The sequence below is a fragment of the Stegastes partitus genome, unplaced genomic scaffold (genome assembly GCF_000690725.1).
Source record: "Stegastes partitus isolate 25-593 unplaced genomic scaffold, Stegastes_partitus-1.0.2 Scaffold13, whole genome shotgun sequence".
NCBI lineage: Eukaryota > Metazoa > Chordata > Actinopteri > Pomacentridae > Stegastes > Stegastes partitus.
Window position 1 is genome coordinate 1,127,922 of NW_007577744.1, and position 13,823 is coordinate 1,141,744.

General features: G+C 42.0%; 1 protein-coding gene across 1 annotated transcript in view; it reads right to left on the reverse strand.

Moving 5' to 3' along the window:
* LOC103362503 (ultraviolet-B receptor UVR8-like) overlaps positions 1-13,823 on the reverse strand; it is a gene marked incomplete at its 5' end in the record, with an annotated part of 292,781 nt that overhangs the window by 10,490 nt on the left and 268,468 nt on the right. Inside the window, 2 exons of the mRNA XM_008288878.1 lie at positions 1,667-1,787; positions 7,242-7,279. Of these exons, the coding sequence (XP_008287100.1) occupies positions 1,667-1,787; positions 7,242-7,279 (159 nt within the window). The remainder of the gene's footprint in view (positions 1-1,666; positions 1,788-7,241; positions 7,280-13,823) is intronic.

Here is a 13,823-nt window from a genome sequence, read left to right on the forward strand (position 1 = left end):
CAAATCCATTTTTTTTTTGTTACATCTATATTGCATCCAGCTGGATTTTTAGAAAATCTGGACAGCATAAAACAAGTGAAATGTAATTTTTGAAAATCAGACCCAAACCAGATTTAGAGGTGGTTTGAAATGCGATTCTAATCGAATGTCTAAAGACACATCTCAGTCCAGACGCCATGTTGCTCAAGAGTGATTTCAAAATGTCTTTTGCGTCACTTGCAACAACAAGGATCTACAGCGTGAGCAGAATCTATACTGCTAATAGCAGAGCGCTATGGAGGACAACACAGACAAAAACAGTCTGTGGAAAGGAAGTCAAACTGAAGTGTCTGCAAGCACTTCTACAGGAGGATTCTGTACAGGCAAAGCAGGAAGGAACCTCCCAGAACAAGACAATTTATCAAGACGTATCTCACAGCACGTAGCTATTGACGCCTGCATTGTTACCACTGGAGCACATGCACAGAGGTTAGTGATGTTAGGACACACAAATCGGATTTGATCCCTTGCAAATCGAGGTGTAGACAGTCTGTCTTAAAGATCTGATTTGAAAAACAAATCTGATTTGGTTACAAAAATGCAGCATGCAAACACTTCTGACCTAGAGAAAAAGTAAAAAAAAAACAAACATCTCATTTGTATTGTTGTGGTCAGAAAATGGCTCAGTTTATAAAACTGTGCACATGCTTTTTTTGTGTTTTGTGCACATCTTTTCAAGTCGTGGCAAATTCTCAATCACTGAGGCTTTGAAGGACATGGATCGGATAGTGTGACCAGTACACAGACACTCCTTTAGACTATAAAAGGCCAAGAGTGGGACAACATTCTACAAACCAGCATCGACATCATCATCAGCTACAAGCATTGCATATGTTTACCTTCTTACTGACTTGTGTTTCCTTGTCTATGACCCCAGATGCAGACTGGGGTCATAGACCTATCATAACTTCCAATACAGAGCTTGTTGTAGAGCAACCGTTCTGTGAGAGTGACAAAGGATCTATCTGACTCTACCTGTTTTCAGACTTAGTCAGCAAAGAGGGCTCTGAGTTTGGCTTTTTAGGAATTACAGTAAATGCAGCAAGGCTAGTGGGAAAGATTATGTAAAGAGATGGCATGCCTCCTTATCTTTCAGTCCTAATAATAACAAAGTAGCTACAGGGGTAGCCTGAGATCTTAGTGGGGTAGTTTAGGGATAGCTGGTTGAACAACGAATTCATTATGTACATCATCTAACACATAAAACTGAAACTGGGTGCACTATTGCACAGTTTCATTTGGCTTAAGAGATATTGAGAGCTAATGAGGTTGAATTTGTGCTCCGAGTGATGTCATTTGAGGACACTGAATCCTTGTTGTGGTAATTAAAACTCAATGAAATGATGTAGATGAAAAAATTTGCATGGCTCAAAGCCACAGTGCTGGGTACTACTGGGAAAATCAGGGTTTCAAGTTAATAAGTTGTTTTATATATTATGTAAAGTGAATACAACTTTTAAGATTCTTTTCATCACAATGAGAGATGTTTGCAGTGACAATTACATGTTTGAATGTTTGAGTTAAGTGATGCTATTCAGCTGTACGTAACACTTTAAGGCTCAAATAATGCAGTTGGAGAAGACAACAGATCTGTGGGCTTCTGCTGCTTGTTGGAAGCTCGGCTCACCTGTGACAGCTGCACTGTAGCTGTCCCCAGCTTCTATCTGTGTGACCTCAGCAAGCTGAGAATAGCTGAGAAGACAAGGAGCGGATATGTGCAGCCTGTCCTCTCCAAGTCCAAGCTGCCCCTGCAAGCAAAATAATCAGTCACAAAATTAAATTACACAGTTTAATCCCAATGATTCCACTGCATAGACAGGCACGTGTCTTATTTAACTATTCTAAGTAGTATTTAAATTTTGGGGAAAGATCAATTTTCCCAATTTGTGTGGCACCACTAAGTCTAGTCTGTCTTTCATCTCTAATTCATGCTGCACTGTCGCGCCTGAATGAAAACATGCCTGTTATATTTGTCAAAGAGGACTTGGAGATCACCTGCCGAGTATCATAAGTGCATTTCTGTAAAGCTCTGTTATAATATCAGCTCTGCACTGCAATAAATGACACGGGCAACTGGCAATTCATCTTGGTTCAAATGGCTGTCGCTGAGGAGGAAATATTTAAAAAGGCGCACTGCATATTTCTTTCAGCATCCAAAAGTCTACTTTGTTTCATGTTTCATTTACCACCCCTATCCAGCGCACACAGAGCCTTAATAGCCAAAGCGTCTCACGCAGCACAACAAAATGCATTGTCCTCAATTTACATCTTTCTCTGTGTTACAAATGATGAGGATGTTCAATTTGACTTCTCTCAGCTGTCCTGCTCCTCTCTCTCCTGCCCGCTCCTGCAGAGAAAAAGGCTTTCTGCACCGTGCACATTGGTATGCCCTGGCATATGTTAGAGAGTGAGCACAATATGTATGGGTTTACAATTGAGTGTATGTGTGCGCCATGCAGTAATCGGAGTCTTTAATTGCTTATTCGTATGTGCGCTACTGTGAGGATTTGTAGATGCGTGGCAGCATATGTTCCTGCTGTGAGTGTGTGCGTCTAAGTATTTAAGGTGTGAGTGTATGTGCTTCCATCAGAGAGTGTGTGTGTGTGCACGTGTGTGTGCAGGTTTACTTGCATTTAGGTACACTAAGTGAGCAGCTGTGTCCATACCTGAGTTTGTGCATGTGTTTGTGTATTTGCATGTGTTTATACTTGTTTATGTGTATTTTTGTGTGTCTGAGTGAATGAGCACTGTCAGGTGCTGCTCCATGCTGTGCCAGCTGCATCTGGAGCCATCTGTGTTGGGGCTCAGTGGGAGGGGAGCGGATGACTTTAATGTACTTGAACCCCAGACAGACCTTTCCCAGACAGTCGTCAGTATGAAACCAAGACAACTGGGCCCAGTCAAGCTGAACCGGCTGATCTGGCTGGTGAGCAGGAGACAGACGCTTTGGTTACACTGTAACCCCCGGTCAGACTCACTAGGGAACCTTTGGCAGTCAGATACACACAAACACCAGAATCTGTTTGTTTCAATGATAGAAAAGTAGTGTTTTATAGCTGACAACACTCTCACCTTTTTGTGCTGTCAGGTACTGCTGCAATATCAAACAATCCAGATTTACTTAATGTACGCATCCACCAGTTATTGAACTTGACAGAATCTGACTTGATTTTTTGGTTTTGTTTCTTATTTCTTTAACTCAAGTAATCAGAGTTTAAAGAATAACTAAAAAAACATGGCACTTTATTTGTATTTTTAAAGAAATTTCACTGAGAAATTGGTTGAGATCTGTGGTTTTCAGTTTATGTAGTTACAACTAAATGTGGTTTTGACTTAATGAGTGCAAAAATATTGCCAAATTGTTAAGGAGCTGGACATATATGCATAGAAAATGATATGAAGGAAAAGAAGTGGGTTGACAAGCACTGATATCCCTTGTAAAAAAAAAAAAAAAAAGCATTTTATTATTTAAAAATCCAACAAATGTTTGTACTATTTTGCACAGGATTTGTAACTTCCGTTGCAGTTCCTTAATTTTATTTTCAATAATTTATGAAATGTATACTACTGACTACTTATGTGTCATTATGTGTTCTTTGGATCTTGATTGTCAGGACTTCCATCTCTCATTCTCAAGTCTCTATCATTATAAAAATAGAAACATATCCATTCAAACTGACAACTGCACTCAACACTTCACCCACAAAACTAAGAGCAACACAGTATATCAACACACAATGCTTCACCGCAAAGACAACACAGAGGTCTAGTAATGATCTTGCAGCAACAATATGATTAGTGAAGCACAAAATCAATTAATGCAGCAGTAGAATCAATAGGTGTCCCTCAGCATATATGTCCTGCAGTTAATTAATAAACAAAAAGGACATTAAGCAGCAGAGCATCAGACTGTGGCAACGACTGTCATCAGTCACAATGTGTGTACTGATGGCATCAGCAGGAAGGGAAAAGGAAAACATAGACAGATATAAATGTGAGCATGCTGAAAATGCCAAACACACCCACAGGCAAAGATGCTTACACTATGTACATATACATTTCAGAGAATGCATGCATGCATCAACACTCGCATACACGAACATACTCACGCATGGTCTCATTCACTCTGCACAAACAGACATGTTTTTTTCTTCATGTTCAGTGTTCTCTTTTACACAAGGGAGAACCTGTAGATCCATAGTATGAATAATGTTCAGTTTACCACTGCACCCCAAACTGTATTAGCATTAATTTGGAACGGGCCCAGGGTTCGATGAGGCCTGAACTGTGCTGGAGCTGAGCCCGGGGTTTCTACCACCATCAGGCCGTTATTATTCACTATGTCTGATGACTCATATTCATCATTATATTATAAAGAGGATGGCAATCAACAGGCCGAATGTACACACTGATCTGAAGCCACACCTGACACATAAAATTCACACATGGCTAGCTGTCCACTACCTACGTTACAACAACTTGGCCATGTAAAAAAAAAAAAAAAAAAGAACCCCAGCATCAATAAAAGAACAATATGTTTTTGCGCATGTGCAATCTGTTATTGTCACTCTCAGTTGGTATTAAAATGTAGCACATGAGACATGGATGCTTGGTTTTATGTTTAATAATTTTGGTTTAACACATTAATTCCCAAAAGACAACCAGACAAACAACAGAAGTGCTTAATTTTTTCAATGATTTGTCACATTTACGATGCACTCGAATTTCCTGTTGCAATCCTGATGCTTCACATTTTTTTCCAGAGAGATTTTTGTTTTGTTTTCATCTCATTGGCAATGCCGATACACTGTCATTCACCTGCTTTGTATAAGAGTGTTGTTTACCTCATGATTTAGGTTAACATTAATATTCTCCTCACTTTGGATTATTTCTCTGCAGCCTTATAAGTGACCTCAACAACTTTGTAGTTTTAATTGTATACTCTTATATTCAGTTTTTAGGGTAACTTTGTACTATCTGTCCAGGAACTGCAGATAAAAAATAGCCTCTTGGCTAACTCTGGTGCATTCACAGAAATGCTTATTAATGTTCAAAGTCCCTGTAAAAATAAACCAGTAGATAATGAAAATCAGCTCTAGTTATTTATATCTGCTGGCCCTGTTAAACTCCCTGACACAACTTTAGCAGACAGTTGACCCTGTTATCACAAAACTGACATCACTGAATCAACACATGACAAGACAAAACCGTAGATGCTCTGTGCTTGCCTAAATTGCTTTCATGACCGCAGATACACCAGCTTGCTGATTAATTCAGCCATCCATAATGCAAAGTAATAGTGATGACTCCTTAGATATTATTGTATATATTAAGTCAAAAGAATAGGCGAAATGTAAAAGACATTTTTCCACACAAAATATCTATTTAAAAAAAAACAACAAAAACTAGAAAATCCAATTTAAGTTATCCAGCTTGCCTTGACACGTATTTGCTGCCCCTGTTACGCTGTTACCATATCGATTCCGGCTCTGTCACATGCTCCCTGACATCATTCAAATTCCTTCTCACCTCAATCATGTGATACAACGCTGGCTGTCTGTCTTTTAGTCTCAATAGGAGGAAAACAATAAGATTGCTATCTGTAATACTATTACCAGCCGTAATAGGGTTAGAGCTGCCTGGTTTTACCTTGGTAAGGCAACAGGGAACTTTATTAAGTTTAGGGACCTTTTGTGTGTGTGTGTGTTTTGTTTTTTTGTTTTTTTTAAACTTTTTCTGCTGCTACTGATACATAGGAGCCTTTAAGCCCCAGAGAGAGGACGGTATCAGCTTAGTTTAAAAAAAAAAAGTTCAAGATGTCCCCTCATCTCAATTCTTCCTGAGCAGAAAACAAAGTGTTATCTTTCAGGAGGTGGAACCATTCTTATTTTTTCACGTGTTGACGGGAGTGGTTTCGGTGTGGCACTGTGCGGCTGATTACAGGGGGAGTCTTAATCAGGTGGTGCAGTCTGTCGGGGGCCCCTGGGGCCGAGAGTGTGCTACATCCTGTCAGACTGCACAGAGAAACAATCAATCATCAGAATGGCTCCAAGACAGAGGAGAGAGGGAGGGGAGGAAGATAGGAGAGATGGAGGAAGAGTAAGAAGAAAATGGTGGGAGAAGAGGGACAGGAGCAGAAAAGAACGAGAAAAGAGGAAGAGTGAGGGAGGACATGAGATGGGAGAAGGAACATGATGAGGAGAGAGAGAGAGAGAGTGAGAGAGAAAGAGAGAAAGAGAGCGAGAGAAAGAGACTGTGCCCTTGCAGAGACTAACTTAAAGTTATAAAGATGCGAGGACGCCTATGAAAACCCAATGAGTGTAGTTAGACGAGGAGCCACCCAGCAACGTTAGAGCGCAGTGTGGAAGCCAAGGCCACGTCAAAGCTAATAACAACTGCTGTCTAACACTTTCATTGCTCCCCTGTCTCTCTAACTTTCACCTACATGTTTGTTACACTGTCCTGGCAAAGCGTCATCCTGTCACATTGTAAAAGTGATCACATTTTGGCCGTGCTTTCAAACGACCTCACAGATAAACACCAAAGCCAAGAGGAAAAAGAATCAGAGAGAGATGGGAATAGAGGGATTGAGGTGGGCCTAGGTTTTACACTCTCTGGGCTCTGTCTGAGGGCTGTGTAATGATGCAGCTCTTTAAAGATCGTCTTAAATGAAAGGCCAGAACAATCCTCAGTGACAGGTGGGATTCTTTATCTAGCAGAGGAGGAAAGACAGGACAGGGCCAACTAACACACATACACACATGCACATACTTTTATCTATGCACATTCAAAGTGGCATGCACATACATAAACTGCAGACGATTCCACACAGAGGATTTCCTGCCCTGTCCATGTGAAGCAGAGGAGTAGAAACGGACAAACAGCAGATCCCATAAAGGTGATTTACAGAATTTAAAAAGATGTGCATTCTTGGCACACTATAAAGGATATTAAGTGCTCAAAGGGAGGGCTTGGACACAGATCCCTTTCAAAACCTTTTAATCTCCAGTTTCAAATAATAAAAAAAAAACGCACCAAAATGTCTGAAAAATGGAAGACGTTTGTGTGTGTGTGAGACAGAGAGAAAGAGAGGGAAAGAGAGCGAGAGAGAGAGAAAACATATGATATGAAAAAAAGCATGGAGTCCAGTTTTAAGTCTGCCTCTACTGGCAGGGCCAAAAGTGGAAAAATGTTTGGCTCACCTCTTGCCCCATCCCCCAGGAGAAGACATTCCCACCATCTGAAAAGAGAGAGAGAGAGAAACACAGTAAACCAACAGTCCACAACAATTCAAGAGAGCCAACAAATAGGAGCCTGGGGTTAAAATAGGAAAGAAAATGAAAAAAAAAAACAAAAGCGAAGGGAGAGAAGGGAAATGCGCAGCTGACAAAAGTGGCTCAAGCATCATACATCAAGCACTTGTTACCTCTCCCGGTGCTTGTGATTGCACATGACTGCAAACAAGTCAGTGATAAAAATCTGAAGAAAGATGAGACCGATCGGGCTGGCTTTAAAGATCATCAATCACAGCCCTGTAAGCTCAGATATTATTAGTTCAAGTAAAGCTGCACTCTTCCATTTTATGGACATCATAAAAGACTTTGGGGGGGTGGAGGTGGAGTGGAGGAGATCCCCCAGTGTTTTAACTAGGACTGGGATGGATGTGTTTGGAAAAGCAGACCGGATGGATGGACAGCTCTAATGTAGTAACGCTAACTGAATCACTCACACTGCACAGGGCTCCCCAGGGGAAAGAATGTGGGATGGGAGTGTAAGGCCCCACTTACAATATGTTAAAGTAAGTAAAAGTGTACCACGAAAAAGGGTGTTTGTGTGACATCACGTTTGTGTTGGTGTGTGTGCGGATGAACTGTTAGAAGTTTGGTGATGTGTAGACCTTTGTTAATAACACTGTGTGTGTATTTACGGTACATGGTATAAGTAGGAAATGAAGTGACTGCGTGTCCAGGTACACACATGTGCTCTGCAGTGTGCAGGGTGCGTCCCTCGATACAGTAGGTCTTGATTTTAGAGATCACAATCCATCACAAATGAGACCTGAGTTCAAATAAATCAGATTCAAGATGGCAATAACAGGTGCACACTCTGTGCTCAGTTTTTACTGTCAAATGTGACACTTTTATTAATCTCCTGACAGGTACTTCTTTTACAATAAAGTCTATCATAACTTGTGTGATGACTAATGACAGTGTGGAAGAATATCCAGGTGTTCCTGGTTAAGACGGTAAAAATATCCACACCCTCAAAGAACATTGAAAAAGAAAAAGAAAGCTTATTACATAAAGGCAAATAAATAAAGATTTTTCCACTGGACACTGTATGTCACAATTTTCTTAAAGCTCTGGGATTATATCTGTAGGTGTATATTGTCTAGATGTGCATTTTTATGTAGTTTTTAGGGTAACATACACCTGTTCTGCACCATAAGAAAGGACACTGCACGTACCCCAACACCTGTTGACACACTGACACTTGTTGACAGTGACAGCAGGTATCATACAATTACTATTTGCAAAGAGTAAAGGGTTGAATGTTACGCAGCCCGAGACACAACCAATGAGTGTGACACGGGGTCCTTAACTCGCTTTATAGCCAAATGTACAGAAACAACGATGAACACATTGTTGATTTTTACAGCAGAGCAGGCTGTTGGGCTGCCAGAACCAGGCCTGTCCCGACTGCAAACAGACCATCCCAGTCTGACAACTGAGTGGGGTCATGAGGTACTAGCATACAGGGATGGATGTCAACTGATCTAAAAGCAATCCGATCATAAAATGTGTTGACTCACCTTGTCCCTTGGTCATATCCTACCTTACCAAATCCTTGTCTGTGTTTTTTTTTTCCCTATACCTGCTGAATTCACTAAAACTCCTGCAAGAACTGAAAACAGATTTTGTTGTTTTCAGACAAACCCTTTCCCTGCACAATGAAAAGAACCATTTTCCCATTTTTAGTTTTAACCATATTCCCGTGAGAGTGTTAAGGCATTTTAATTTCCTTCAGAAGACAATCTCAAGATTGGCTGCTGCCGACGTGAGGAGGAAACCAAACTTTATGCTGTTTGTTACCTCCCCGTATGAGTTTATATATAATACTATAAAGGGAGCAACAGAAACATGTCAAGAAATTCGTGTGGTCCTGTGAACTTAATACTTTCTAATAAAAGTTTGTCAATCCATACCGCTGCTCCGTGTGCAATCTCTGTTTTCTATTTCACGTATTCCTCGCAAATTTTTTTCTTTCTCCCTCTCTCTCTCTTTCTCTCTCTGAGGACATAAAGGCTAGTGTGAAGTCCATCACTGCCTGGTGAATAGCTGCCCTTTGTGCCTCAGAACTCAATTCACAGGCTGAAAGGACCCCAGCTCTGCACCTCTGTGTGCTGCCTGATTTAAAAGAGTGTGAATGTCCGCTGAGGTCTGCCTGAAAGCTTTTGGCTAGGTTAAACACACCAGGCTTAGTCAAGTTTTGAGGATTCAAATATCATAGGGCTAACCAGCACGGAAACAGCAGTCCAGAGTGCAAGATGAGTACACTGGTATTACACCAAACTTTGAATACAATCAGTTCTGGTGCCAACACTGGTCTAGCGGTCACTAACTGCACTGTTGTCAAGGAAACAGTTTTTCCATGGTTGCCTTGACCTTATTCAACATATAGACCCCCTCATCCCTCCACACATAGTTTCAACACACCGAAAGCGATGTATTTATTGTTACATCCAGCTCATGATGCCTTTGGAGTTTGTCTGTAAACTATCTATATTTCATTTTTAAAAAAACACCAATTTTCATTTTTACTTCGGCATATGTGACAGCGGACGGTTGCAGAGGGCATCAACAACACACCAACCTCACTCCCTGTCTTTTCCTCTCACAGAGACCTTCGTCGGGCTTGTTAGGCCTGACACTGGCACCCTAGTGAACAAAAGGACTGCACGGCTTAGGGCTGCCCTGGAATGTCAGCGGGTTCACATTTCACATGCAGATGCGTGACCCCAGAGCCCTTTAGTGGGAAGGTGCGCTTTAACCTCACAGAGAAGCAGAAGGAGGGGAGAAGGGGAGTAAGGGGCACCTTAGGGGGAATCTGGGATGGGGGAAGGGGAAAAAAATAAGAATGTCTGAGTTTGCACTGCTTGCATCTGCTCTTACATTGCCATATATCTCTCTAAGTGACTATCTTTTCCCTTTCTCTCCCAAAACACTCCTGCACGTTGTTAAACTCCGCTGATATACCTTATAGAATATTATAATTGTCGATATTCTGGAAACTTGTCAGAACCGTCTCCTTTATGCATGATCTGTGATGCGCCCCCTCTTCCCCCCCTCCCCCTATTTCGGAACACATGAAAGCATTAAATTTTAAAGTGCATACTTAAGATTTCTCCCCAAATAATTGAAAAAGCACAATGGGAGGGGTTATGTAAGGCAAAAGTACTGTGAGCTCCGCAAAAGAAACCAAAGCTACTGTCATCTGCTCTCTGTAGGCCCAGGCAGGCACAGCTTCAACTCAAGGGCTTCACACTTCTATAACTTGTTCTCCTTCCCTCGCTGCTCTCCCTATCCGAACTCTCTCTATACCCGTTTGCCTCTCCCTCTCTCTTCAGCTCTCGATAGTAAAAACTTCAAAGACAACAAGATCTTCTGCAAAAGCATGAAAACTTCAAGTGTGTTTGTTTGTTTTGACCCTGAAGCCCCTTGCTACAACCCTCCACCTCTAACTTGCAAGTCCTGCAAAATACATGAGGAAGAGAGACCAAATCCACAACTGCTTTTTTTTTCCTTCTTTTTCTCCCTCCTGCCTGCCTGCAACCTTCATTCTTCCATGTGCTACTGTTGTGTAACGTTTGTAGAAAGCAGCTCTGGCATACGCCACTGCAGCTACTACAATGACCTCACAAAACTGATGACAAAGTATGAAGTTTCTTGTGAGAGTATCAACTTTTCAAATTGTGAAAAGTTCTATATTTTACAAAAAAAAGTGAAGAAAATATCAATACCACGCTAATGTACGTGCGGGCACACCGTGAACACACGCATGCTTCAGCACTGACTCATCTAGTTTTGGCTTCTGCAGGTGTCTGGGTTGAGGACTAAAGTCATGATTTCTTTTTGGGAAGTACAAAAGGGTCTCATCCATCAGCAGGTTGCTGCCCCTGATCAGGCCCAGATCTGTCGTAACAGGGAAATAGAGATGATAAAACCTTGTAAAAAATACAATACAGTGAAAACTATAATGTCAAAAGTTACCTTAGATGACACTAAAGCTATATCAGAAGAGACCACTCAAGTTTATAGTGTTCTCTCGTCTTCGTGCAGAAGAATGTTGGTTGGATCAGTACAATGCGATTGACCTTGGAAGGCATGCTGAGGTATAAAGCATGCTTTTCACAGGCATCACTTTATATACACTGAGCTTTAACAGAGAATATTCTCATTCACTGCAATTATTGTGTTTTCAAAGAAACACGCACAAAAACATAAACACATCCGTCTCTAAAAATGTGTTTATTATGTTTCTAACCAGCCATCAAAACACCAGCGCCGTCTATTTCACTGCTTACTGGAGTTAGAGATCCTGTTCTGTGAAGAGATTAATCTATATTCCATGCAACGCGCTTGATTGTTCATTTATGTAGTCTATACTGTGTGTGTGAGAGTATGTGTGTGCTCTGTGTTTAGCAGTTCTGCCCTCTAATAGTTGAGACATCTATAGCATCCACAGCAAGGCCAGGGGAGCAAGGGAGCAATCCATAGGCCTGCGTAGCCATGGCAACTAAACAAGGAATAGGCTAGATGTCAGGCGAGCATGGCTAAATTACCCATTAGAGAAAGCAGGACGGGGAGAGAGGGAATACTGGTCAGGGCACAAGAGGCTAATGGGGAGATAAGATGGCCAACATATAGACTACACACACGTACACACACACACACACACAAAGGTGCACATGGTCACACACAAACAAACAAACAATGGGAAAACAGACAGAGGTTGTCACATAAACGTGCCGTGAGAAAACATACTCAAATGAGAAGATACAATGTAAAGTGCGCATACAAACACAATGCATGCATTTATTAACACAGTCATAAACATGCTGATGTGCACATTGGCAACTACATACTTGCACACACACAAACACACACAAATGCAAAAACACACGGGCACACACACACACACACCAGCATACACACACAAACACACACAAATGCAAAAACACACGGGCACACACACACACACACCAGCATACAAAGGGCACAAAGGGAAGACAAAATGGTTTTAATAAAGACGCCCTCTTGGAGAGGTTGCTCGTGAATGTGAGGGAGATGTATTTATAGGAATCCTCCTGTGAGATCCTCTGTGCTCAGCCTCACGTTTGTGCACGAGAGAGAGAGAGAGAGAGAGAGAGAGAGAGAGAGAGAGGGGTTGTGTTATTGCCTGTTTCTTCATCCTAATCCTTGATGCATGGCCTACTCCTTGAGTCTATACTAATGAATAAAACAATAAAGAATGAATCAGTCTAAGTGTCTGAACCATTGCAGGTGCAAAAAGGTAAAAGGGGTATTGGCCTGGTGGTTCATTCCTGCTGTGCACAGACATGCAAACAGGCACACACACCTTTATGTATCCAACAAGCTCGCACACTCACATATGTATGCGAGCTCATTTGTGAGCACATGGACGTGCGCACACACACACACACACACACACACACACACACAAATACGTTACCACTCACACAGCCACATGCACACACTGACACGCAACCCCTCCACACACAGAGTCAGGCAGGCAGGCTCCTCCTGATTTTAATGCTGCACATTCATTTGCATGCGCCATAATTAGCGTCAGGCACACAGAGGCTGGTCCTGGGGGAGCTCTGTGATAACCGCTTCCCCTTCTATTAGGGCTCTCATTCCAAGAGTGTCAGACATTGCACATCTTCATTGTGGGGCCTGCAGCACATCGGCTCAGTGGAAACTCTGCTGCTGTAGCTACAGCTGGAGCGTACAAGAAAAGAGGCAAGGCGGCGGGGGACAGGGGCAGGAGGAAAGGTGGAGGACTTGGTGGAGGATGGGTGGAGGAGGGAGGAGAGAAAACCAGGACTGAGAGATGTAAAGAAGTAAAAGGAATGAGGTGATAAGTTTGGAACACAATGAGGAAGAGGGAAAGTGAGACAAAGAGAGGTAGTGCGTGGCAAAAGCGGTTACACATTGTGCACCAGACAGACAGACAGGCTGGACAGAGGTAATGAATGCAGTTATTAAATTGTTTCAGCGGCAAAGAGGTCTATTCTTATGCCATTATAAAGGGAACAATTTATCCCCACTGATCGGCCCTGTCTCCTTTCTCCTCGCTCACTTTGATCTGCCAGCATATTGCCTTGATGTGTCCTATTCAATAGCGAATCTGGGGCAATTTTAATGCTTTTGTACCTCGCCACCGCTCCACTTCTCCCTCCCTGTTTAAAAATAGCTGTTAATTATAAGTGCAGTTTAAATGTCTCTAGTGACCCAGAAATGCAGGTTGGAGTGAGAAGAAGGGATTGAGCATCTCCAAGTTTAAAAAGAGCGAGACACTATTTCTCTCCCTCTTTATCATGCTTTCTTCAATCTCTCTTTTCTCCTCACACCCCCCCTTACCACTTCTTTGTCTTCTCCAATCACCTCCCTTCCAATTCTACTTCTCCATTCCTTTAGTGTTCCTCCACATTTCTTTTTCCTCCATCTCTCGCTCTCTCCGTCTCCTCTGTGGTTGTTTCT